Source organism: Stigmatopora argus, chromosome 17 (assembly GCF_051989625.1).
Source record: "Stigmatopora argus isolate UIUO_Sarg chromosome 17, RoL_Sarg_1.0, whole genome shotgun sequence".
Classification (NCBI taxonomy): Eukaryota; Metazoa; Chordata; class Actinopteri; order Syngnathiformes; family Syngnathidae; genus Stigmatopora; species Stigmatopora argus.
In genome coordinates, this window is record NC_135403.1 from 14,337,195 (window position 1) to 14,359,122 (window position 21,928).

Here is a 21,928-nt window from a genome sequence, read left to right on the forward strand (position 1 = left end):
CCCGCCGCATCCTTTTGTGTGGCCCAGGAAAGTAAATGATGAGTGGCGACTTTCTGTTTTAGGATCAAATTCAAATGAAGAGTATAGATGTATATTTAATTTTCCTGATTTTCCCCCTTTTAAAACAATCATTGTCATTTTTTAATCCATTTTTACTGTGTTTTTAGTTCAAAAATCATTTTGTAAAATCTAAAAATATATAAAAAAAGTTCAAATAAACATTGTTTTTGATCTATAAAAAACTGAATATTCAGGGATTTTCATCCAGTTCTTTCAATCCATTTATTTAAAAAAAATCTAAATATTATATCTAAAAAAGGTCCGGCCCACGTTAAATCAAGTTGACGTTAACCAACCCGAGTCTGACACCCTTGACCTAAACAATACCCAAATATTTATTTTCCCTTAAATGTAATGTTGTTATAACTATGATCTGCATCGCTAATCAGAAACAACCAATAAAAACCCTCAATTGCAGCCAATTTAAAAAAATAATAATACACCAAACATTTGGACATGCCTGATAGCCTTTCTTCGTCGTATTATTTGGGAAGCTAGGTAAATAGCATCCAGGTGCACTGCACAAATATGTAGCACAATTGTCTATTCATAACCGGACAAGCCCTGGCGACCAGTCTGCCTTTCCCTCGTCAAAGTCTGCCGGGATAGGCTCCAGCGCCCCGCGTTCCTGACCAGGATCGGCGGTATGAAAATGAATAACCAAATGCAAATGTCAGTAAAAAAAAAAAAAAAGAAAGACCCCAAAAATGTATGCAAGAAAATGTCCTCCAGGGCTGTCAATAAAATCCATGTCAACATGTGTGAGTTCAGGCTAGCGAATTGATTTCACCTTGGAAAATTGACCTCGCTCGCAGCTCTCGGGGTAAAAATAGTCCCAAAAAAAAAAGAAATGGGGGTCACATGACCGCCTCTAGTGAGGTCAACCAGCTGTCACAACAACACCTTCAAAACAAAACACGTGCAAAAGGAATATTAATTTATATAAAAAAAATACGGAGCAGCACAGTGGGGAAAAAAAAAGTTTGTGGACAAAATTATTATTATTTTTAAATGTGAAGGGTTCATCCCACCCATTCAAAAGGGATTTGGACGTCCACTGCCGTCAATGGCCCGAGTATTTAGAGGAATTATGATTAGTAGTAGGTGTTGGCCTTGTGGCAACAGACCGAGAAGATAACTTTACACCTTGGCTCTAAATATCCCGTTTAATGCGTCTCCTTTATCAGATGGGTCAAAGGTCAAGTGTTGTCACAGCTTTTGAAGGTGTCAAACACTTTGTGTGACTTAGCTTTCAGTAACTACAAAAAATAGTGAAAGGAAATCCTCCTGTTAAAAGTCAAATAACTAAGAATTAACTAAGTTTTCTTTTATTCGTGTATTATTATTATTATTGCATTTCATAAAAAGAGAGTGCAGAGACAAATGTCCTTTTAAATCAGATTTATTCATCAGGTCCAACAGCCAGCGTCAAAATATAGAAGAACAAGAAGACGGTGGACGGGGGGGGGGTTCACAAAACATCATTGCAAAAGAAAAGAAGAATAATAAGGCATCCAATTGATCTCTTTTTTTTGGGGAGGAAAAAAAAATGACAATCAGTTTTTAGTGCATTTGTCGAATGAACAAAGTGTCAGTGAACGTCTCTTCATTGCACGTCTATTTGTTTGCGGTGGACGCCTTTCATTCAAATAAGAGTTCCACACTTAAAAACGATCGTTTGCATAAAATCACCAAAGGAAGGATTGCAAAGTGGATTCGGAACGACCCGCCCGTTAAGTGCTCGACGCGATTCCGTCGTGGAGAATGTCAGACGGAGGGACGGATGGGAGGGACGGGAGGTCGGCGGCGGCGAGCCTTCACATGAAGAAGGCGCGCACTTGGCGACCCTTGAGCGGCTGCGGGGGGCGATAGTTGTCCACCATGCAGCACTCGGGTTCGCCCTCGGCCGAGAAGAGCAGGCTGCGGAATTTGGCCATCTGTGGAGGGAGACAAGATGGTGGCCTTGTCAATCAAAATGTTGGCCGCTAGTCTTTTGCACCCTTAGCATTCATAATACATATACCACAAAATGTAGACGATTGCATACCTGTCAACCTCTGCCGATAACTGCCCTTATAAATGATTATGATTCCCCTTACAAACCCCCCAAAAACCTTACAAACACCGTACGACTCGTCTGACAACTTTTACCTTGTTTTGTCGCCGGTCTTTTGGTCGTTGGCGACCAAAAGACCGGCGACCGGGTTGGAACAAATTAATTTTATTTTTCAGTTGATTTCAATGGGAAACGTTGGTTCAAGTGACGAAAATATCGACATACGAGCTCAGTCCCGGAACCAATTAAGCTCGTATCTTGAGGTACCACTGTATTTTTTTTTTTTTGAAGTGTACCTTAAAGAAAGAGACAACATGTCTTTTCCTCCTCACCTGAGCCGAGCTGACGCTGATGGGATCTTTGCAGACGATCCAGGTGACGCTCTCCAGCAGAGGGGGCGTGGTCAGGGACCCCTCGTACGTCCAGTAGTCCAGTCGGGGGGGCAGGAGACCGCTGGGGTCGAAATTCTTGAACGTGGTCTGCTTTCCCTGAGGCGCAAAAAAACAGACGGACGTCAGGAACGCGGGCGCTCGCCCCACCGTCGCCCGCCGTTACTCACTTTAGTCTGGATGGCGCTGAAAGCGTCCAGAACTTTCTGCAGATGCGCATTTTCGTTACCAATCTGAAAACAACCAAGACAGAGTTTGACTCAATAACGGGGAACTCGATGGATGCTTGCTAAAATAAGGAAAGGGATATTGAAAAGAGCTTTTGAATCGGATACCGACCTGCAGGAAAACGCCCACCACGGCGAGCCCGTCGGGTTTGCCGGCGGCTTCCCCGAAATCGGCGTATTTGGTGTTCCAGTGCACCAAGTGAAGCTGCGACGAAAAACCGGAAAATTGGATGAGCGGCATGTTTTGGATCATGAAAATCTTGTTGTTGTGTTGTTGTTCAATGTTTTTTTTTTGTTTACCTCGGCAGGGTACTTGTTCCCGACCACCGTGTGCTCCGAGCCCCTGTCGTCCGACGCCCCCCAGTGGAAGTGGAACTGCTTGAGACGGTACACTCCGGCGACGGGGCCGCCCGTCAAAACTGGTGAGAAGCAAAAACGTGGCGGAAAATTGACGCGCGTGTAAACCAGACGTACGCATTTAGCCGGCGGGACGCGTGAATCGACGTGGCAAAGCGCGGGACCCAGTGGAAGGTCGGCGTAATTTGCCGGCGGCGGGAGATTACGTAACCGTAATCTCAATTGGCAAATGGGCTGCAGCGTAATCTGGATAAAAAGAGCTTTCAAACAACGCACTCTATTTGGAAATGTCACAAAGAACTGCCGTTTCAAAAGGATCGTTTGATTGAGGTTATACGTACGACGGTTATTTCTTTTAAAAAGTCATTTATTCTCACGTTGCAACCTACTTTATTTGCATTATTATAATTTGGATTGGATTGGATAAGAAAGGATAGTCTTGGCATATTTTTAACTGTGCCATGGAATGATAACGACCTTCATTTTAAAAAGATTTAACATAACTGATTGCTTATATTATGTTTAAATGTCTCATTTTACAAAGAATAACATTTAGAAATGTGCTCGTATAATAAAAACAAAATAAGAATCTAATACGTACAATAAGGGGAGTTTTTTCCATACGTTATAACCTATTTGACTCCTCGAAAATGTTTTTGCGGTTTAAAAGTGAAAATAAAATGAAGCTATAAAGAAAGCAATCAAAAGGCGCCATTGCATTTTGGACTAAACAAAGCCTCCCACTGCAAATGGGTCAAACGAGGACAGCCGATTGAAAGATGGCGACGTGCAAAAGCAGACGACGGACAGAGAGAAGAGAAGTCGACTCACCGGAGGCGTCCGTGTCGTCCAGAAAGGTGACCTGGAAGGAGTGTCCGTTATTGAGAATATCCAAGCAGGTGCCCGGGTCGTACTTGAGGCCGAGCGGCTTCAGCGCCCCGTCGTGCGCCGCCGAACCCGGATTGATGTCGATGGGCGACTGGCGCGGACCGTCGGCGATGGGGAAGCTGGCGGACCACTTGTCCGGACCTGCAAGATGGAAATAACGGAGGAGGATGAGCGCGATGAGGACGGAGGACCAAGATGGCGCTCACCATTGTTGGCGGCGTACCCCCACGCGTGAGACATTGTCGGATGGTTTCTTTCGACCTTCCACACCTGACAGCTGCGTGTCGCCTTATATATAAATACACGCCGAAGACCCCCACCCCCCCCTCACACGCACAATTTCTAACCACGCCCCCCACCACCACCACCACCACACTCCCCCCTCCGCCCCTTGAGGAATGACCAATCTCTGGCTCTCTTTCTGAGATAACCTGTCTCTCTCTCTCTCTTTCTATCTCTTTCTCTCTCTCTCTCTATCTCTCTCTCTCTCTCTCTCTCTCTCTCTCTCTCTCTCTCCCTCCCTCCCTCTCTCTCTCTCTCTCTCTCCCCCCCTCCCTCCCCCTCTCTCTCTGTCTTTAGCTCTCTCTCTCTAATCTAATCCAATGAGGCCAGCCGAACCGAATCCGACACGTCCATGATCCGGGACTCTCGCGTCCTCGTCCTCTCCGCTCAAACTCGCATTCCGTCTTTCATCGGCTGGTCTTTAGGACGCCCGACGCCCCATCAACGGCGAAATGAATGAGAAATCCCCCAAAATGAGAGCAATGCAAGCCCGTCAAAGTGTCCGCCGAGAAGCGTGCCCAAATGCACATGACGTCAAAAAGTGGGAAGAATGACGCGTCCCGAAGACTTGACCTTCAATGGAGGCTGACGCGGAGCGGAAATTGTCGGAATATATAGGTTTGCAAAGAAATGCACGTTAGGATAAAATAAGTGCGGTGCCGCGGCGCCACCTAAAGGCGGCCTGTCAAAATGCAGGGAAATCTATCGTCGACGTCATCCTCGAAATAAATCTCAGAAAATCCAAGGAAAAGGTTCAAAATATGACAAAACGTCAGAGGAGACGGATATTACGAGTGCTGCTTGTGCAATATAATCTTTTAAAAAATAGTTTTTAATTAGACGCAAATAACGTGAAACTATAACCGGAAACTATATCTCTCCCACTTCCTGGACGTATAACTTTACATTAATCAATTTTCTAAACATTATTGTTCCAAAGGCGCGTATTTTTATTTCATCTTAAGTGATTAGCGTTACAAAAAAAGAAAGAAAGGGAAAATTTAAAACCAGAATAAACGACAAGCAATCGTATTTGCCTGGTGTGTTCATAAAACGCAAACGTACTTTTTTTCCAGGTAAAATTAATATTTATATTTTGAGGTAACGTTGAACTCTTTGTGTCACACAGAAAGTAAAAAAGACCGCCAACTATCTAAGATGATAATGTATAAATAAATAAAAAATAAAAAAAGACTAACCAGAGTCAAAATCCCGGGTCAAAGCGTCTCATTTTTATGACGCCATCAAAAATGGACTTGTAGGAAAACAAACGCGGAAGAACGTGGGCCCTCGCATGCTACGGCAAGTAATTTTTACGATTAATGTTATTCTGTTACATGTTAAGTGTTACATCGGGCATGAAAATAACCTAATGTAAAGAAATACGCACGTCGTGGATTGTTAACACGAAAAAACAAATATAAATAGCTAGTTTTAGCATGTAGTCGAATGTTTATTGAGGTCTCGTGTGACGTTCACGTTAAATCTAGGAAGCTAATGCCTTTGTCAAACAACTGCAACGTATTGTGCAGCGCATAACTTCTACAACATGTTTTTATTTGTATAATCTTTACTATTTCAGTTGAAAATTGCAATTTGCCAAGGCGTATATCGCTATTGTGTGACTCCGTTGCTTAATTGGCACACCTGGTGGATCTGCCCTTGACGGAAGTAAACGAAGCAGATCTGCATTAAAATAGTAATCCGATTTTACAACGATAGGCACAATAGAACTGACAACACTGACACTTAAACAATCTTCCTGCTATTCTCACCACTATTATATCCCTCATCTCATTTTCTGAACCGTTTTAAACCGGATTTAAACCCAGGACCCCAGAACTGTGAGGCCGACGAGCTGCACCACTTTTATATGTTTTCATAAATGAATATATAATCTAATTGCAAGCAATCTTATCGAGACTTGACAAATCCAATATATTTTCCTGTGGCATTTCGTTCTTCACCTCTTTATTTTGAATCAATATTTTGTCTAATGTGTCTTTAATGTGTGTGTGTGTTAACAGGCAAGATGGGGAAAAACAAACAGAAAGGCAAAAAGAAAGCAAATGTCTTCCAAGTGGCAGCAAACAAGCACGTGAAGGCCAGAAATAAAGCCAAGCCCATCCGGACATCGCTTAAACACGTAATGACCATTTTCTGCTACCTTGCAGAGTCCCGATATAAAGATGCTTGACCATATTTTCTTTTCTCGTGTCCATAGATCAACGCCGTTAAGAACGAGAAAGTGGAGAACCTGAACCAGATGTTCTCCAAAGTCCAGAGGGATGTGAGTGGCCTTTCCAAACAAGCCAAGAAACCACCGCAACAGGTAGCCGACCGCTTTCACGCCGTGCTAATAATCCTCACATAGTCACTCAAAGTCATTTTTTGCATCTTTTTAGATCGTCAAAGAGCCGCAAAAGGAGGCGGTGAATGTTGACGACGCGGCTCGGCTTTTTTCTCAACTCTGAAGGATTTGGATTCTTCGTGGACGAGTGAGTTTACCCAATTTATTCCCACCTTTATCTAATTTATCATCTTAAGTAAATTCCAAAAATCAGGACGCAAACACCAAAACTGTTGTTTTAAAATAGGGGTTAAAATAGATCAGTTTTTTTTTACTTCATAGGTAAAATACAATAAAATTACTGTTAAAATTAAATAAATATTACAATTACTCCGTTATTGTAAAAAAAAATGTTAGTGTAATCATTGTCCGAATCAAAGAAATGAACAATGTTGACATTGTAGTCAGTTCTGAGAAAACATCAAATATCAAAATGTAGACAAATATCAAAATGTAGACTACAAAATGTAGCTTAATAATTTTTACCGCATTTTTTAATCACAATGAATAATTTTTCTATCAAATTAAAGTAGTGTGCTGCACTACATAGTATAGTAAGGCTTTTTTCTTTAAAAAATGACCAAGTATAGTAAGGCTTTTTTTCTTTAAAAACGACATAGTATACTAAGGCTTTTTTCTTAAAAAAACGAAATAGTATAGCAAGGTTATTTTCTTAAAAAACAACCATGTATAGTAAGGCTTTATTTCTTAAAAAAACAGTACATAGTATAGTAAGGCTTTTTTCTTAAAAAAAAAAAAAACGACAGTGTATAGTAGGGCTTTTTTTCTTCTTAAAAAAACGACATAGTATAGTAAGGCTTTTTTTATTCTAATTAAAAAATGACATAGTATAGTGAGGCTTTTTTTTTCTTAAAAAATGACATGGTATAGTAAGGCTTTTTTTTCTCGTAAAAACATGACACAATGTATAACAAGGCTTTATTCATTAAAAACGACATAGCATAGTAAGGCTTTTTTCTTAAAAAAAAAAAATGTCATAGTATGGTAAGGCTTTTTTTCTTAAAAAAATGACAGTATAGTAAGGCTTTAAAAAAAAAAACGACATAGAATAGTAAGGCTCTTTTCTTTTAAAAAAAGACAGTATAGTAAGGCTTTTTTTCTTTAAAAAATGACCATGTATATTAAGGCTTTTTTTCTTTAAAAAACGACATAGTATAATAAGCATTTTTTCCTAAAAACGACCATGTATAGTAAGGCTTTATTTCTTTAAAAAACAACATAGTATAGTAAGGCTTTTTTCTTAAAAAAAAAAAAAAAAAGACAGTATAGTAAGGCTTTTTTCTTTAAAAAAAAAAAACATAGTATAGTAAGGCTTTTTTTCGTAAAAACATGACAATGTATAACAAGGCTTTATTCATAAAAAAACGACAGTATAGTAAGGCTTTTTAAAAAAAAAAAAACATAGTATAGTAAGGCTTTTTTCTTTTAAAAAAATGACCATGTATAGTAAGGCTTTTTTCTTGTTAAAAAATGCATTGTGTGGTAATAATAGTCATCTTTGACTTTATTGTATACTTCATGAATGAATCTTGGCTTCTGGCTCATCCTCACAAGGCTCGTGTACGTCCAAGATATTTGTTGAATGTAAGTTACAGCATGGAGGAAATGTTCCCCACAAGTTACCTAACGCCTTGCCTTGTTTGTTGACAGACTCGTACCGGCGCACCCCGGATTGCGCCTCCATCCAGGAGTCTCCGGCGCCCCAGTGAGCGGAGGCTGACATGACAAGCCCCCCCCCCCCCCCCCTCATCGTTTGGATGTCTATCGCCAGTAACCAGTTGAAAATGATTGGGACTGCCGATTGCGTTTTGTTGCCAGCACGACGCAAATGTATTTGGGACCAATACAAGTGTTTGGGTGGCTTATTTGAAAACCTAGCTGATAGCCAGTGTCTTTTGATTTTTTTGTCCAATTATTTTAACTCATTTTGATGTAATGTTTCAATGTAAAATTTTAATTTTTAAAGGTTTTTTTAGTAAAAGGTAATTATTCTCATGTCGCAGGTGGCTCTCCCCGCCGAAGGCGGGGAGAGTCACCAAGAGTACGTCTGCGGGACGCGAACCGGCTTCCACTCGGTCGGCACAAACTCCACTGTGCGCATACTCACCGGTCGCGCTAAAGGGCCCTCCCACCGTCCCACTAAAGTTCGGCCGGCCAAGTATTTTCGGTAAGAGGGCGCTCGAGTAATTTGGCTAAGTGTGCAAGCCGCCTCCCTACTCAGCATGGTCCTGTCCAATAAAACTTTTTGGGTGGCTTATTTGAAATCCTAGCTAATAGCCAGTGTCTTTTGTTTATTTAGGCCAATTCTTTTAACTAATTTTGATGTAATGTTTAAATGTAAAATTTTATTTTTTAAAGTTTTTTTTAGTAAAAGGTAATTATTCTCATGTCGCAGGTGGCTCTCCCCGCCGAAGGCGGGGAGAGTCACCAAGAGTACGTCTGCGGGACGCGAACCGGCTTCCACTCGGTCGGCACAAACTCCACTGTGCGCATACTCACCGGTCGCGCTAAAGGGCCCTCCCACCGTCCCACTAAAGTTCGGCCGCCTAAGTCTTTTCCCTGAGAGGGCGCTCGAGTAATTTAACTAAGTGTATAAGCCACCTCCTTAAAAAGTACAGTCCTGCCCACTCAGTTTTTATTTGACCTGGAAAGTGAGAAGTTGGAGGAGGCGGGGAATCTAACCAATGACCTTTTGTATGGTAAGTTGGTGCTCTACTATTGAGGCCAAGTCAGCCACCTGGTGAAATCGACATCCTACATCACCGCCATCCGCAGGCGAGTCTAAGAAAAACAAGAAAAGAAATATTTTGGAAATATTTAAGGATGTGGGAATCAATCCAGGCAACTTTTGTATACTAAGTGGGCACTATACCTCATTATTGGGTCAAAATGTAAGAAATCTTGCATGCGGTGGAAACGGGATCCGGTTTGATAGAGATCCTACATCCGCAGGTGAGTCTAAGAAAAACAAAAGAAAAGAAATATTTTCTGCACAGCAACATGAATGTCTCTTTAAACTTACTTTTTTGTCTTCAGGTGTCCTCGCGCTCCACAGTTTGGGAAACCTTTTTGTTGGAAGACTGTCCATCCCACAAGTCATCCATTTTTGCCTTTGTCACTCATCTGAAAAAATAAAAATAAAAGTTGACAGCAAAGTATCTCTTGTTCTATTATGTGACCTTGACTTTTAATTATAAGAAATATTTTTCTTAATTCTAAAGATTTTTGTAAGGGGATGTGGTTGTGCACATGCACTATGATCGCTGTAACAAGGCGAGACATCACATACCGAGCCAATACGAAGGCGACCAGTCGGGGCGGCGCTTCATCCGCAAGCTGCTCCCAAACCTACTCCATCCTGTCAGAGAGACCACAAGAAAAAAGCCTTATTATACATGGTCATTTTTTGAAGGAAAAACACCTTACTATACTATGTCGTTTTTTAAAAGAAAAAAGCCTTACTATACTATGTCATTTTTTAAGATAAAAAAGCCTTACTATACTATGTCGTTTTTAAAGAAAAAAAGCCTTACTATACTATGTCGTTTTTAAGGGAAAAAAGCCTTGTTATACATTGTCATTTTTTAACGAAAAAAAAGCCTTACTATACTATGTCGTTTTTTAAGAAAAAAGCCTTACTATTCTATGTCGTTTTTTAAAGAAAAAAAAAAGCCTTACTATACTATGTCGTTTTTTAAGAAAAAAGCCTTACTATACTATGTCGTTTTTTGAGGAAAAAAAGCCTTACTATACATGGTTGTTTTTTTTAAGAAAAAAGCCTTACTATACTATGTCGTTTTTTATTAAAAGCCTTACTATACTATGTCGTTTTTTATTAAAAGCCTTACTATACTATGTCGTTTTTTTTATTAAAAAGCCTTACTATACTATGTTGTTGTTTTAAGAAAAAAAGCCTTACTGTACTATGTCGTTTTTTAAAGAAAAAAGCCTTACTGTACTATGTCGTTTTTTAAGAAAAAAAAGCCTTACTATAGTATGTCGTTTTTTTTTTTGTTTTTTTAAAGCCTTGCTATAATATGTCGTTTTTTTAAGAAATAAATCCTTACCATACTATGTCGTTTTTAAGAAAAAAGCCTTACTATACTATGTCGTTTTTTATGAAAAAAATCCTTACTATTCATGGTCGTTTTTTATTTTAAAAAAAGCCTTACTATACATGGTCGATTTTTAAGGAAAAAAAGCCTTACTATACATACATGGTCATTACCAAAAATAAATAAATAAATCAAATCGTCAGATATCACCAATATTACTGGAGAGTGTCTTTCCACAATTAGGATTTTCGTTTTATGACAAATGGTCTATAAAGGAATTTCGAATTGGAAAAGTCATCATTGAGCCGTCTTCTTTTCTCTCCTTGTGCGATCTTTGAAATGATTAAAAAATACTCAACGCAATTCGATTGGGAGATATTATGACTGCAAGTGCAACTCTATCTTTAGAGAAGCTTGCAATGGAGAGAACGGTAGCATTTCTTACCTTTTCGGCATGCGTCGAGTACACAAAAATCAGCCAACGTCGAAAACAACAACTTCTTGGTGGACTTCTGTTCATGTCCTTTAACAAACGTATCTTGGTTGGAGCTGACCCAAATGAGGCCGTTTAGATCATGCGATTAAAAAGCTGAAAAGACGTTTACAAACAAAACATAGCATACAGGTCAATAAAAACCGATTTTTTCCATTGTCTCTTCCGGTCGGTTTCACTTCCGGCTCACCAATGTGACGTCAATTCAGGGAACGCCCTCGACTTTTTTTTCTTTTTTAAAAATATAATAGTTTGCAATGAAAGGGGATGCTACGCCTTTATATCAAATCAAAAGCCTTTATTGTCATCATACACAGCTGTGTATAATGAAATATCATTCAACAAAGGTGCTCTTAAATGGGTCAAAATGGTCAAAAGTCTGCACTTTGATGGCCAACGTTTGAAAGAGGTCCAAAAAAAGTCTTGAAGTGGCTCTTGAGTCCCAATGGGTTGGCTGTGTTAAGCTCTGGCAACCCACACCACTTTTTCCAGGTTGTGCAATATTAAGGTGGATAAACCATTTTCTATCCAAAAAAGACCAAGACATTTTTCTTTTAAATAGAGACGACTGTGTGTCGTCAAGGCTTTCCAGAAATGGCCAAGTTAAGTGTGGCTATTTCATGGTGTAGAGGTTTGTTCACCTGCCTTCCATGTGGGCAGCTGGGGTTCGAATCCCAGTTGGTAATCATTTTTCCCTTAAATAAAAACAACCGTGTGTAGTCAAGACTTTCCAATAATGACAAAGTAAAGTGTGGCTGCTGCATGGTGTAGCGGTTTGCTTACCTGCCTCCCATGCGGGCAGTTGCGGTTCAAATCCCAGTTGGAATTTTTTTTCCCCTTAAATAGAAACAGCCGTGTGTAGTCAAGACTTTCCAATAACGACAAATTCGAGTATGGTGACTTCATGGTGTAGAGGTTTGCTCACCTGACTGCCGTGTGGGCAGGTTATGGTTCGAACCCTGGTGGCCGCTGATTTAAGACAGACTGGTGGATGAACCATTTTGCCATTAAAAAAGACTAAATTTTTCCTTAAATAACAGCATCAAATGACTATGTGTGCTACCTCATGGTGTAGTGGGTCAGTCACCTGCCTACCATGCGGCGGGTGAAGGTTCACGTCCCGGTGGTGCACATGGTGTCGAAGGCTGACTGGAAAAGTTGTTTTGCTGAAAAAAATGACTAAGTCTTTATTTTAATGAAAAAAAGTTAATCCATATACTGAACTACATAGTGTAGTGATCAGTCAAACAACACCAGGATTCGAACCCCAGCCGCCAACATGGCAGTCAGGTGAACAAACCTCTACGCCAACAATTGGCCACACTTTACTTTGTCATTATTGGAAAGTCTTGACTACACATGGCTGTTTCTATTTAAGGGAAAAATGATTACCAACTGGGATTTGAACCACAACTGCCCGCATGGCAGTCAGGGGAACAAACCTCTACACCATGAAGGAACCACACTTAACTTTGTCATTATTGGAAAGTCTTGACTACACATGGTTGTTTCAATTTAAGGGAAAATGACACCACACCAGGAATCGAACCACACTTACCTGCGTGGGAATCAGGCAAACGAACCTCTGCACCACAGTGTCCTCACTTTACCTGCAAACAAAGATGGGCAATATAGAAAATGAATGAACAATTTTCTATTCAAAAAAATGAAAACACCAAGTCTTTCCCTTCAATAAAAACAACCATTTATGTAGTAAGGCTTTGAAAGTAAATGACACAAACGCCATTTCAGGAGCACGACAGCGGCGTCCCGCCCAACGGCGACGACGAGATGAAAAAGACAAAAAAAAAATCATTGACTTAAAAAGGCCAACACAAATAGTTTTATATATACATATACACAGAGCAACGTTTATTTTTCTTTCCAACAGATGTCATTTAAATATATTTTCAGGTTTTTTTGGGGGTGATCTTAACATAAAGTACACGTAACATGCCTTTTGATAAAAATATTATACAAAAATGTACATTTTTCTGTACAAGGCTCAGCCGAGCTGCTGTTGCCATGGTAACTGTTGGCCCGCCCGCACGTCCATTCATACTGAAAACTATACATCTTTCAATATTTTGGCATTAGAGAATATTGACACTCTCTCTTTAATTCTGCATATTTGTACTGTCATGTATTTCTGGGCCAAACTCAATGAAAAAGGTGCCCTAACAGGTCAAAGTGTGCTTTTGCTAAAATTATAGGTGCTATTCCAAATATCAGGTCTCATGTTCACCTGACTGCCTTGCGGGCAGGTGTGGTTCCAATCCCGGTTGGGAAACATTTTCCCTTAATAATTTCTATATATGTGTAGTCAAGACTTTCCAATAATGACAAAGTTAATTGTGCTGGCTTCATGGTGTAGTGGTTCACTCACCTGCCTACCATGTGGGTAGGTAGGGTTCAAATCCTGGTTTGGAATCATTTTCCCCCTTAAATAGAAACAACCGTGTGTAGTCAAGACTTTCCAATAATCACTAAGTAAAGTGTGGCTACTTCATGGTGGAGAGGTTTGTTCACCTGACTGCCATGCAGGCAGTTGCGGTTCAAATCCCAGTTAGTAATCATTTTTCCCTTAAATAGAAACAACCGTGTGTAGTCAAGACTTTCCAATAATGACAAAGTTAAGTGTGGTTCTTTCATGGTGTAGAGGTTCACTCACCTGACTGCCGTGTGGGCAAGCAGGGTTCGAATCCCGGTGGCCGTTGACTTGGGACAGACTGGTGGATGAACCATTTTGCCATTAAAAAAGACTAAGTCATCTTTCCTTAAATGAGAGCACCCAATGACCTTCGGCTGACTGGCGAACAGCAACTGTTGAAAATGACTAAGTCTTTATTTTAATGAAAAAAGGATCATCCATATACTGAACTACATAGGGTAGTGATTAGTCAAACGACACCGGGATTCGAACCCTAGCTGCCCACATGGCAGTCAGGTGGACGAACCTCTACGCCACGAAGTGGCCACACTTTACTTTGTCATTATTGGAAGGTCTTGACTGCACATGGTTGTTTTTATTTAAGGGAAAAATGGTTCCAAACCGGGATTTGAACCCCAGCTGCCCACATGGCAGGCAGGTGAGCTAACCTCTACACAATGAAGTCACCACACTTTAGTTTGTCATTATTAGAAAGTCTTGACTACACATATATAGAAATAATTAAGGGAAAAAGTTTCCCAACCGGGATTCGAACTACACCTGCCCACATGGGAGTCAGGCGACTGAACCACTACACCATGAAGTCGCCACACTTGACCTTGTCGTAATTGGAAAGTCTTGACTACACCTATAATTTTAGCAAAAGCAAACTTTGACGTGTTAGGGCACATTTTTAATTGAGTTTGGGCCAGAAATACATGACAGTACAAATATGCAGAATTAAAGAAAGCATGTCAAAATTCACTTTAATGCTAAAATATTAAAACATGTATAGTTCTTGTCTAATTTTGCTGGTCCAATGACATTTGACACATTTTGCTTACAATACTTGAAATGTCACCAAGTCCCTAAAAAAATGGAGCTCATAATGTGTTTCTATGATAATGATTTGGTTAGGCATCCAAATGAACATCATAGAATCCTGTAATGAGCTTGATTTTGTTTTGTTTAGGGACTTGGTGACATCTCAAGTTTTGTAAGCAAAATGTGTCAAATCCATATGGCACATAAAATGATTCTAGAAATGGTGACGTGGTGAATTTTGTGCATTTTCAGGTGACCGTTGGAGAACGGACAACCAGAAGAAAATGGATGGACGAATCCAAAGTGCGAGTTGAAGAGAACCTGCTGGAGTCTTCTTCTTGTCCTTCTTCTCCATTTTGGGGCCATTCTCCTATGAATCCATTCCGTTTTGATCCAAAATGTCTTCAGTCCCGACCGGAATGGAATTTTTGGGTGTCCTGCGGCGACAAAAATCATTGCTTGATCGACATGTGTTGTATTTTCATCTTTCTAATAAATGCATACCGTATTTTCACGACTATAAGGCGCACATAAAAGTCTTCAATTTTCTCCAAAATAGACAGGGCGCCTTATAATCCAGTGCGCTTTATATATGGACCAATACTAAAATTGTTATCACGATCAAATCAAATAAATCAGTCGATAGGACAACGACGGAAAGCAGCCCCCGACTCTACTATTTTCCCGTAGATAAAGTACTGCGCAGTGACTGCTGGGATATCGAGTTCTTAATACACCCAGTTCTTCAATACAGTTAGTATGATGGCGACCACACTAATTTGGTGCTGGCCGTCATTTCGGCTGGATTTACAAAAGGAATCCTCCCGCTAGATGTTGGCGTCAACGGAGCATTCAAAGCTAGACTGCGAAATATATATATATTATATATATTAACACGGAGCTTGCCGTCATTCCCAGAGGCTTGAGAACTACAACCGCTGGACCCAGCATTTTGGAAGACTCATTTGGGCAATTGTTTAATTAGGACACAGAAAATGAGGACTTTGATGGATTTGTGGGTGATGATGATGACGTGAGTAAGTTGTAAAATGGCTAAATAAAGTACAACCAAACTCAGTTTTGCTTCTGTTGCCTTTTTAAAGCGTGTTTTTAGCGTGTGGGTGTTGCGCGCAAGAACTATATTTCCCAGCAGTCACTGCGCACCGGAACCCGGAAATAAGCTGCTTCCGGTAGCCAGCGCTATTGCGTTTCGATGTTCATCCATATATAATATATATGCGTCTAAAAAAACGGTGCGTCCTTTGTGTGTTTAAAATACAGAAATAGCACTCGTTACTGACACTGCGGCTAAAAATATGATGTGCCATATAAGCGTGAAAATACGGTATTTTGTTCCCTTCCTAATGTTGCTGTCGTTACTTTGAGCTCCTCGAGTCACTTTCCGTACAAAAGTAGACTTTCAATGTTTCAAATTGAAAGTGAATGAAAAAGTTCAAGAGAAAAACACTCACCTTAATTGTCCACGTCGGAAATGTGGTTTTCTATCTGCAAAACAGACAGAAAGCAATTACAAGGGAATTCTTTCATCCAGCATCATTCAAGACCATGCAAATACTTTTTTTTTTTTTACCAGATGTTGAGCATCGTCGTCTGGGTAGTCGCCCTCGCCCCAGTCTCTCGTGTCGCCGGCCTCGGCGTCCGTCGGCTCGCCGCCGTCGTCGCCATCATCGGCGGTGTTTTCCCACGCGTCCTGGCGCTTTGACTGAGCGTCTGAAAAGGGACGGCCGGTCAACGGGCGCTGGGGAACGCTCGCCATCGGCGGGGACGGCCGCTCACCGGGCTTTATTTTGTCCAGACGGAGCAGCAGGGCGTCCACTTTGCTCTTGATCTGCGTCAGCTCGCGTTTGATGCTCTGCAGCTGCTCCGTCTTCACTGTCGACCGACAAAAAAAAGTGTCAGAGGAGGCGCAAAAGGCTTTTTTTGGCGAGCGTTCGGTGGACAAATCGCCAAAGGACACAAAAGCGCCAGTTTTTGTTGGGGCAAATCGAACCATTTAAGCCGTAATACATGTCAAAATAGATTCGGAATATATATTTTCAAATACGAGAGAAAAACTTACGTTTGACGGCGGCCGAAGTGGACGAGGACAGAGCGACGGGAGGCTCGGGGGACGCCGCCGACGCCGACGAGGACGACGACGAGCACGAGGTCTTGACGGGGAACGAGGCCTTGAGGCGGCGAGCGGACGCCGCCGCCGGCGCCACGCGCGAGCGCTTCAAGGGGATGGCGGCGCGCGGAGGTGGAGGCGGAGGCACTCGGCCGTGGTAGTCCAAAAGCCTGAAATGAACACAAAAAGTTGAAGAGTTTCAAGCAGGGCTATGTTGCTCAAGCACTTTCATACTTGCACTAAAACGCCGTTTAGAGTCACTTTAAAGCAAGGGTGGCCGACTCGGGTTGCTTGGCGGGCCGCTTTAACGTCAACTTGATTTCACGCAGGCCGGACCATTTTAGATATAATATTTAGATTTTTTTTTAATATAAATGGATTAAATGAACTGGATTAAAACCCCTGAATATTCAGTTTTTATAGATCTAAAACAATGTTTAGTTTAGCTTTTTTTAAATATATTTTTAGATTTTACAAAATGATTTTTGAACTAAAAACACAGAAAAAATGGATTAAAAAATGACAATTAATGATTTAAAAGGGGGAACATCAGGAAATTTAATATACATCTATACTCTTCATTTGAATTTGATCCTAAAACAGAAACACGGCACTCATCATTTACTTTCCCGGGCCACACAAAATGACGCACCGGGCCAGATTTGGCCCCCGGGCTGCCACTTTGACACGTGCTTTAAAGTGATGACCTAGTAGAGGTAGTGACGGCGTTTTAGTGCATGATCAACATGGCTGCTGCCCTGAGGCCTTCAACAAAATAGAAGAGAAGATGAAATGAAAACGTACCTGCCGTAAAAGTCATCTCGGTAGTACTCAAAGTCAAACTCGTAAGCGCTGGGGAAAAAAAAAACAAGATTTGAACCCCCTCCCACCAAGACCAATGAGGGTTCAAAAGTCGTCCGACCTGTAGACAGCCGACAGAGGCCTCTTGGAGGCGCCCTTGGGACGGTACGGTCTGGGCTCGCCGGCCATGTTGATGTCTGAAAAGACAAAAAAACGAGAGTTAGGGTGTCTATGGAATGATACGTCAACATAGTATAGATGACAAAATTGTAAACAATCCAGATTAAAAATGAGAAAGTAGTGCCAAAATGAAAGCACAACACTAATCCATTGGAAAAAATCCAAAGGGATGATTTCATTCGTGAAAGCGCGCCCTCTACTGTTGATTTTGAGGTCATGCAAAGCGACTAACATCCACTTGGTGGCGCTTGTTGACCACAGCGGTCCGTGTCCTTCCCCCATCGTAAATGTCTGCATGGTGATATGAAAACATTTCTACCCACACAATTCTTGCCACAAACATGAGAAATTGAAATAAGCGATTACATTAGGGGCGAAATACAGCTAAAACAATTCAAAAACGACTACTACAATTACCACAACAAAACATTTCGCTGAACTAAGAAGCTCATTTGGATGCAAAATCCATGGAAGAGGATTACCAAGTCGCCGATCGATCGGCGTCGCGTTACGGTCAAAAACCGCTACGCCCACAATACGGACGACTTCGAAATGTGGCGACGTTCGTCTTTTCAACTTCCTTCCAAATTCCAAACAGCCACGAATGATTTTTACTTTCAATTTTTGTCAGACCGTTCTGCCAATCATCGCCGTCTTGTGGTCGGCGGTGGAATTGCACGCAAAATTAAACGTCATGCAGCCTTGGATTTATTTTGATGTATTTCAATTTATTGTACCATCTAGAGTGGATCTTTCGGGGTTCTGACTTCATCTGGATTTTCTACCATTTAAATTGATTTTTTCTTTTTAATTTAATGTCAAAAAAACAGTTAGCTTCAATCCGTTTAGCTCCAATTTCTCACATGGAAAGGCCTGCAACACACAACAGCTTGAGGAGGAAAAAAAAACGAGTTTGATGATGCTTCCCAAAGCGCGGTGCACATCTGCTGCCTCCGGAGGGCAAAAACACCCCCACCGCCGCCGCCGCCGCCACCGCCACCGCCATCGCCACCGTGTCACGTCAGGACGCCGTTTGCTCAAACGCTCCCGTTTCGGGGCGGCGGACCGAGAGGAAAAATAGAAAAATACGTGACTAAGAAGGACACGCTCCCGAGCTGTCAGGGTTCCGCTCCATCAAAGGATCTTGCTTAGACCCCCGCAGAAAAGCCGGCAAAAGCGCCACTTTGGATTTTAAACGCCCGCAATTTGTTAAGCGTCCATCCTGCGCGCCCAAATAAGAAAAGGGCGCCAGGTAACCACATCAAACGGAGCGCGAACCATCAGCGACGGCGCTAGACATCGAATTAATTGGAACCGCAAATACGGCGTATGGCACAGGTATCAAAGAGCCGGCCCGGGGGCCAAATCTGGCCCGTTGCCTCATTTTGTGCGGCCCGAGAAAGTCAATCATGAGTGCTGACATTCTGTTTTAGGATCAACTTCAAATGATTATAGATTATGTACATTATATTTCCTGATTTTCCCCTTTTTAAAAACAATCATTGCAATTTTTTAATCAATTTTTGTGTGTGTTTTTAGTCCAAAAGGCATTTTGTAAAATCTAAAAATAAATATACAAATATTTTCCGTTTTCCACTTTCGACTTTCTGTTTTAGGATTAAATTCAAATGAAGAGTATAGATGTTTATTAAATTTCCGGATTTTCCCCCTTTTAAATCAATCATTTTCATTTTTTAATCCATTTTTTCTGGGTTTTTAGTTCAAAAATCATTTTGTAAAATCTAAAAATATATATAAAAAAAGCTAATATAAACATTGTTTTAGATCTATAAAAAAACGGAATATTCAGGGCTTTGAATCCAGTTATTTTAATCCATTTATATAAAAAATATCTAAATATTATATCTAAAATGGTCCGGCCCACGTGAAATCGAGTTGACGTTAATGTGGCCCACGAACCAACCCGAGTTTGACACCCTTGGCGTACGGCATGGGCGAAAAGACTCACCGAGGGGCTGTCCGGCGATGACGCGGGCGTACTCGCCGGCCACGGCGGCGCGGGCGTTGCGCTGGTTGACGTACTGGACGAAGGCGTAGCCCTTGTGCACGGAGCAGCCGGCGATCTTGCCGTACTTGGCGAAGAGCGTCTCGATGTCGCTCTTCTTCACCGTGGCCGTGTTGAGGTTGCCGATGAAGACGCGCGAGTTCAGCGAGCGGGGGTCGTTCTTGTTGGTCACGTTGCTGGTCTGCGTTTTGCCCGTCATCCTTCCGACGTCCCGCCACTGCCGCCGCCCGGAAACAAGCTGCAAAAAACACACCAAAAAATGTAGCATTCCAAATATGACGACTACCTGGTAAAACCGTGGTCGCATCAAAGCCGGGTCACGGTCGATTGGTCGCTGGTCTTTTGGTTGCCCAGAAGGTAAGTGATAATTACCATTTAAATGGTTGCTCAAATTCCCTAAATACAAACTGCGAATGACTATTTAGTCCTACTTAATGCCCTAGTCATTATTAGGCTAAAGAAAAGCTCAGAATTTCCCAGACTTTTATTGTTTTTTGTTGGACAACTTAAGACCCTGACTGACGTCGCTTCTTAAAGGGACAGCGCATGTACATACAAACTCTTATACACTCACACGTGGGCTCAGTGAAACTGCTCATGGCCATTGTTGGCTTTTATTGATGCGTAAAACGTCTTGTTTTACCTTGATTTGTCGCAGATCTTTTGGTCGTCGGTCTTTTGGTCGTCGGTCTTTTGGTTGCCGGTCTTTTGGTCGCCCGTTGTCACGGTCGGGGCGACCAAAAGACCGGCGACCAATCGACCGCACACGTCAAAGGCCAGGCTAGCAACTTCAGCCGCCGTTTTGTAGCGCGCGCACTCATTTAGCCCCCCTCTAAACGAACCTCTTCCCTAAATTGACCCCGACAGCCTTTGTTTTTAAAAGCCAGCCTCGGCGCTCCGGGCTCCACCTCGGGCGCCGCCAAAATGCTAATAGCTAGCCGCGATTTGGGGCCGCGTGTCGCAACGGCTTTGCCCGCCATTAGCGAGCACGCTAACTGTCAGCTTAGCGCTTAGCGGCGTGCCTATGCCTAATGGGCCCCGCGGGCACGTCGGCTGGCCGCTTTTGAGTCCAACTTTCCGCCATCCAGGTGGTCGGACGCCAGCCAAAAAAAGAGCCAAAGCCAAGCCGTGGGCCTGGATTTCCATTTAAAAGCCCACACCCGATGGTCGCCCTATCTTGGAGGGGAAAACAAAGTCATCTGGGGCGGGCGCCTCACCTGCGTCCCCGACGGATGGACGGGCGGGCGCGGCTTGGAAAAACACACTTGAGCCACTCGACAGGCGTGTTACTATGGCGATGACTGGCTTTCCTACGGATTATTTTCTCTGCCGAGTGCGGACGCAAGAACATTGACAAAGCCTGTTTACAAGGGTGCGCCAAAGGCTCCCCGAAGAAATCCAAAGACGATGGAGAGCGCCTCGTCGTTGCCAGACCAGTTGGACTTTGCGGCCTTTTAAAAAATTTTCCCATGAGGACAAAGGATTATTTGACGGTACACGGTCGATTGGTCGCCGGTCTTTTGGTCGCCGATCTTTTAGTCGCCGATCTTTTGGTCGCCCGGAAGGTTATTGATAATTACCATTTAAATGGTTGCTCAAATTCCCTAAATACAAACTGCGAATGACTATTTAGTCATACTTAATGCCCTAGGAATTGTTAGGCTAAAGAAAAGCTCCAAATTTCGCGGACTTTTATTGTTTTTAGTTGGAGAACTTGCTAAGACCCTGACTGAACTGACATAGCTTCTTAAAGGGACAGCGCATGTACAGACAAACTCTTCTACACTCACATGTCGGTCAGTGAAACTGCTCAGGGCCATTGTTTGCTTTTATTGATGCGTAGACCGTCTTGTTTTACCTTGTTTTGTCGCCGGACTTTTGGCCGACCAAAAGACCGCGACCAAAAGACGGGCGACCAAAAGACGGCGACCAAAAGACCAGCGACCAAAAGACCGCGACCAAAAGACCGGCAACCAAAAGACGGAGACAAAAAGACGGCGACCAAAAGACCGGCGACCAAAAGACCGCGACCAAAAGACCGGCAACCAAAAGACGGCGACCAAAAGACGGCGACCAAAAGACGGGCGACCAAAAGACGGGCGACCAAAAGACGGGCGACCAAAAGACGGCGACCAAAAGA

The 21,928-nt window shown here is 42.2% G+C and overlaps 3 protein-coding genes and 1 long non-coding RNA gene across 8 annotated transcripts in view; 1 reads left to right on the top strand and 3 right to left on the bottom strand.

The window, feature by feature from the left end:
- Window positions 1-1,842: 1,842 nt before the first annotated feature.
- On the bottom strand, window positions 1,843-4,331 carry LOC144091951 (carbonic anhydrase 1-like). The gene is made up of 7 exons (XM_077624666.1): window positions 4,184-4,331; window positions 3,921-4,118; window positions 3,033-3,151; window positions 2,845-2,937; window positions 2,676-2,738; window positions 2,449-2,604; window positions 1,843-1,997 (listed from the first exon to the last, which is right to left on the bottom strand). The coding sequence occupies exons 1-7, from the start codon at window positions 4,215-4,217 to the stop codon at window positions 1,878-1,880; spliced, it is 783 nt and encodes a 260-aa protein (XP_077480792.1). The 5' UTR covers window positions 4,218-4,331; the 3' UTR covers window positions 1,843-1,877.
- Window positions 4,332-5,400: 1,069 nt separating this feature from the next.
- Window positions 5,401-8,899, top strand: rbis (ribosomal biogenesis factor). Its single transcript, XM_077623878.1, has 5 exons — window positions 5,401-5,561; window positions 6,287-6,405; window positions 6,484-6,591; window positions 6,665-6,757; window positions 8,281-8,899. The coding sequence occupies exons 2-4, from the start codon at window positions 6,292-6,294 to the stop codon at window positions 6,731-6,733; spliced, it is 291 nt and encodes a 96-aa protein (XP_077480004.1). The 5' UTR covers window positions 5,401-5,561; window positions 6,287-6,291; the 3' UTR covers window positions 6,734-6,757; window positions 8,281-8,899.
- A 344-nt stretch (window positions 8,900-9,243) lies between these two features.
- LOC144091499 (uncharacterized) lies at window positions 9,244-11,419 on the bottom strand. Its single transcript, XR_013305737.1, has 5 exons — window positions 11,131-11,419; window positions 9,920-9,988; window positions 9,653-9,753; window positions 9,503-9,570; window positions 9,244-9,411 (listed from the first exon to the last, which is right to left on the bottom strand). It is a non-coding gene; the product is annotated as an uncharacterized LOC144091499 (long non-coding RNA).
- A 556-nt stretch (window positions 11,420-11,975) lies between these two features.
- Window positions 11,976-21,928, bottom strand: part of LOC144091497 (RNA-binding Raly-like protein) — a 31,836-nt gene continuing 21,883 nt past the window's right edge. For 2 of the 5 annotated variants that reach the window (XM_077623875.1, XM_077623876.1), the window contains 8 exons: window positions 19,732-20,026; window positions 17,704-17,779; window positions 17,586-17,633; window positions 16,734-16,951; window positions 16,451-16,546; window positions 16,245-16,384; window positions 16,126-16,159; window positions 14,510-15,090 (listed from right to left, as the gene is read on the bottom strand). In XM_077623875.1, the coding sequence (XP_077480001.1) occupies window positions 16,127-16,159; window positions 16,245-16,384; window positions 16,451-16,546; window positions 16,734-16,951; window positions 17,586-17,633; window positions 17,704-17,779; window positions 19,732-19,987 (867 nt within the window). In that variant the 5' untranslated portion in view covers window positions 19,988-20,026 and the 3' untranslated portion in view covers window positions 14,510-15,090; window position 16,126. Of the gene's footprint in view, window positions 12,345-12,736; window positions 12,789-14,509; window positions 15,091-16,125; window positions 16,160-16,244; window positions 16,385-16,450; window positions 16,547-16,733; window positions 16,952-17,585; window positions 17,634-17,703; window positions 17,780-19,731; window positions 20,027-21,928 lie in introns of those variants that run through there. The other 3 variants (XR_013305734.1, XR_013305736.1, XR_013305735.1) reach the window with 3 other exon arrangements.

Coding starts and splice junctions, on each gene's coding strand:
- LOC144091951 (XM_077624666.1), bottom strand. CDS start 4,217: ATGTCTCACGCGTGGGGGTACGCCGCCAACAATG. Junction 4,119..4,183: donor GGGGTACGCCGCCAACAATG/GTGAGCGCCATC, acceptor TCCATCTTGCAG/GTCCGGACAAGTGGTCCGCC. Junction 2,938..3,032: donor GGAACAAGTACCCTGCCGAG/GTAAACAAAAAA, acceptor TTTTCGTCGCAG/CTTCACTTGGTGCACTGGAA.
- rbis (XM_077623878.1), top strand. CDS start 6,292: ATGGGGAAAAACAAACAGAAAGGCAAAAAGAAAGCAAATGTCTTCCAA. Junction 6,406..6,483: donor TCCGGACATCGCTTAAACAC/GTAATGACCATT, acceptor TCGTGTCCATAG/ATCAACGCCGTTAAGAACGA. Junction 6,592..6,664: donor CCAAGAAACCACCGCAACAG/GTAGCCGACCGC, acceptor GCATCTTTTTAG/ATCGTCAAAGAGCCGCAAAA.